This window comes from Rhododendron vialii, chromosome 13a (assembly GCF_030253575.1).
Source record: "Rhododendron vialii isolate Sample 1 chromosome 13a, ASM3025357v1".
Classification (NCBI taxonomy): domain Eukaryota; kingdom Viridiplantae; phylum Streptophyta; class Magnoliopsida; order Ericales; family Ericaceae; genus Rhododendron; species Rhododendron vialii.
In genome coordinates, this window is record NC_080569.1 from 8,409,843 (window position 1) to 8,413,182 (window position 3,340).

Sequence of the window (3,340 nt, forward strand, 5' to 3'; positions counted from 1 at the left end):
GTTCGAGGTGTGTTGGTGCTGATTAGGACATAAATACCGTAGCATCATATGGCCAGATACGATTTATCTTCTCTATTTTTCTATCCCAGTACACGGTGATACGAATAGTGACAAAAATTCGGATATTTTTTGCTTTTGCATGTGCAGTTTGTGGGGTGGTGCAAGGATTAAATTTGTTTCTAAAAATTTTGGAGAGTTCTATTTTCCACTCCTGAGACCAACTCTCTTAGAAGATCAGAGCCAATTGATGAGTCCCATCTTTGTCCTCTTTCAGTAGCAGTGGAGCTAACCAAGACAGGCATTTCTGGTAGGATGGGTTTCAATGCATTGGTTTGACATGCATCGAGCCTGAATTGATCCCTATCAATCGGGGGACTGTAACGGCATGTTTTTTTAAAAACATTTGCGTTCTTGTTTTCTATTTTGCTTTTGTTTGCAAACTGGAGACGAAAATGAGTTTGACAGAGTGGTTTTCTTGCCAAAAATAGTCACAACAGTTCACGAGATTCTGGAAAACAATGAGGAAAATAGGAAGCCAAACGGTATAGTGTTTTCACTTGTTTTGGAAACAAGTTTTCATTAGCATCCCTCCCTTCTCCCCCGTTTGGCATGGCAATCCTTCTGATCACTCCCTCCGACGACTCTTTATCTCCAAAATTCTCCACCCGTGCAATTTTTCTGCCGGTTCCCTCTCTTCTTTTGGCTAGTTTTTTCCTCCGGCTGACCTTTCCGCCCACTCATCCGATTTTTCTTTTGGATACAACGGTTATTTGTAATGCCTCTCTAACTGTCCCCATTTTCACTACTACCTTTACATTTCCTCTGTTCCAAAATGTTGTGCAGGAATTTCAACTCGTAACAACTCAAATTAATTTCAAGTTTTTCCAAGTTCCAACACCAAGTCCGAAACAAACTCATGTCCCCACTCACAAACAGAGACGATAAGGACACAACAGCATGAATTGATATAATACGGAGTATACAATTTTGGAATCACGAGAGTGACTTCATCTTCACCCTCTTCCAATGGGCCTTTCCAGTTTCCACTCTCAGCCCTTTCTTTCCCCAGATCCCATCCATGAGGGCGATACTTAAAAAAGTTGGCCATTAATACACCCCCCCCTGTTTTCATCTTGCTAAGTCAAACTTCAGCTCACAAGATCCAAATTTAGGAACTTTCTGAGGTCACTGTGGCTGCCACCTTCCAATACTGGTTCATTAAACGTGGAAGCTTTGCATGTGAACTATGCCCATACCTCTTCAATCTGGATCCGCGGGGAGCTGTAGGGCACAATGCATTAATGCATTTGGGTGGTGTTAGTTTCATCTTTATGATATGATTATGCAGAGAAACGCATGGTTTCTAAACCCGTTGAGGTGGGAATCCAAGAATTTCACCATTCGGTGATTACTGATATCCTGATTATTATTTAATTTCTTTCGTGAGTGACCTATTTAAGAAATCCTACAAAGTGAATTGTTTAGAATAAATGACGGGCTTAAGATGGATCCCATCAAGACACACTAACAATAGTACTTTAAACTTTGGCACATGAGAGGGTCATAGAATATCCCAATCCCATGTGCTAAGAGCGTTACCAGACAACCTTATTTTCTGGGGTTGTTGTGAAGAATTTAATTGCCAAATTGAGTCTAGTTTGGAGTTATTGGCCAAGTGAGAAAGAGGGCCGAAACTCTCTATATAAATAAACACACTACTAGGTCACTAGCAGTATTCACTAGCACTCCACTAGACCAGTACCCCTTATGAGATGAAGTTGGAGTACACTTCTTGTGTCCTCATTTTCCTTCTGGTGGTGGCGGCGACGCCAAGCACCGCCGAGGATGTTGTCAATGATCCTAAAACCCAGTATGGTGGTGGCGGTGGTGGTTATTACTATCCACCACCTGCTGGGACACCCTTAGCCCCTTATGAATCACCACCAAAAGAACACCATCCACCACCTCATGAACACCATCACAAACACAAATATCCACCTCCCTCTCCGGCGTACACTCCTCCCTATGGAGGTTACCCACCACCCTCTTACGGATACCCTCCACCTTCTCGAGGGTATCCGCCACCATCTCACAGTTACTCTCCACCTTCTCGCGGTTATGTTCCACCCTCTCATGGTTACCATCCACCTCCCTCTCGGGGTTATACACCGCCCTCTCACAGTTACCATCCTCCTCCCTCTCGGGGTTATACACCACCCTCTCATGGCTACCAACCGCCATCCCACCCGTATACACCTCCCTCTCGCGGTTATGCACCACCCTCTCATGGTTACCAACCTCCATCTCATCGGTATCCGCCACCCTCTCATGTTTACCCTCCGCCATCTCGTGGTTACTCACCACCCTCACCAGGTTACACACCACCAACCTACCGAACGCCGCCTTCTTACGGTTATCCACCACCCTCTCGCGGTTACCCTCCGCCTTCTCGTGGTTACACACCACCCTCATACGGATACACACCACCAACCTACCAAACACCGCCTCCTTGTGGTTATCCGCCACCCTCTCGTGGCAAAACGCCGCCATACCAACCACCACCCAGTCCCAAGGCCCCGTCACCTTATCACCACCACAAACCACCACACACACCGAAGGCCCCATCGCCCCATCACCATCACAAACCACCACACAGTCCCAAGGCCCCGTCACCGTATCACCATCACAAACCATGCACGCCCGAGGCCCCGGCACCACACCACCACCACCCCAAACCACCGCACACTCCGGAGGCCCCATCACCGCATCACCACCACAAACCACCACACACTCCCAAGGCCCCATCACCGCATCACCACCATAAACCGCCACCCACCCACGGCTACCCACCACCGTCTTATGTACATCCACCCCCATCTTACCATCATAGGCCTCCTTATCATAAGCATCCTCCTCCATCCAAGTACCCACCGCCCTCTCCTCAATACCCTCCGCCTCAAAAGCAGCCGCCACCAACGCCATATTTTACGCCTTCACCTCCTAAAGGGAAGCTGTCACCACCGTACAAGCAGCAGCCACCAACTCCATATAAGCAGCCTTCACCACCGTCGCCATATTACCAGCCATCACCACCGTCGAAGGTGCCGCCGAGTCCGTATGCCAAGTAGTCGTAGTATTAAAAGCCTCCTCCGGTCCAGCCTTAATGCTTGAGCTTGATTGTGATGAGTCTGAATAATTAAGTACTGTCTTCTTTTCTATCGTGTTTTTGTTTCAAGTGTTAAAAAAGAATGACTTGGAAATGGTTAATATTGTGTAATGATCAGCAGCTATGCTTTTGAGTTTTGAATTTACTTTAGTTTGATTTTCATGCGGTTTGCTA

General features: G+C 47.0%; 1 protein-coding gene across 1 annotated transcript; it reads right to left on the reverse strand.

The window, feature by feature from the left end:
* Positions 1–1,708: 1,708 nt before the first annotated feature.
* Positions 1,709–3,340, reverse strand: LOC131315186 (uncharacterized). The gene is made up of 2 exons (XM_058344296.1): positions 2,149–3,340; positions 1,709–2,019 (listed from the first exon to the last, which is right to left on the reverse strand). Exons 1-2 carry the CDS (start codon positions 2,980–2,982, stop codon positions 1,861–1,863), a joined length of 993 nt encoding a protein of 330 aa, XP_058200279.1. The 5' UTR covers positions 2,983–3,340; the 3' UTR covers positions 1,709–1,860.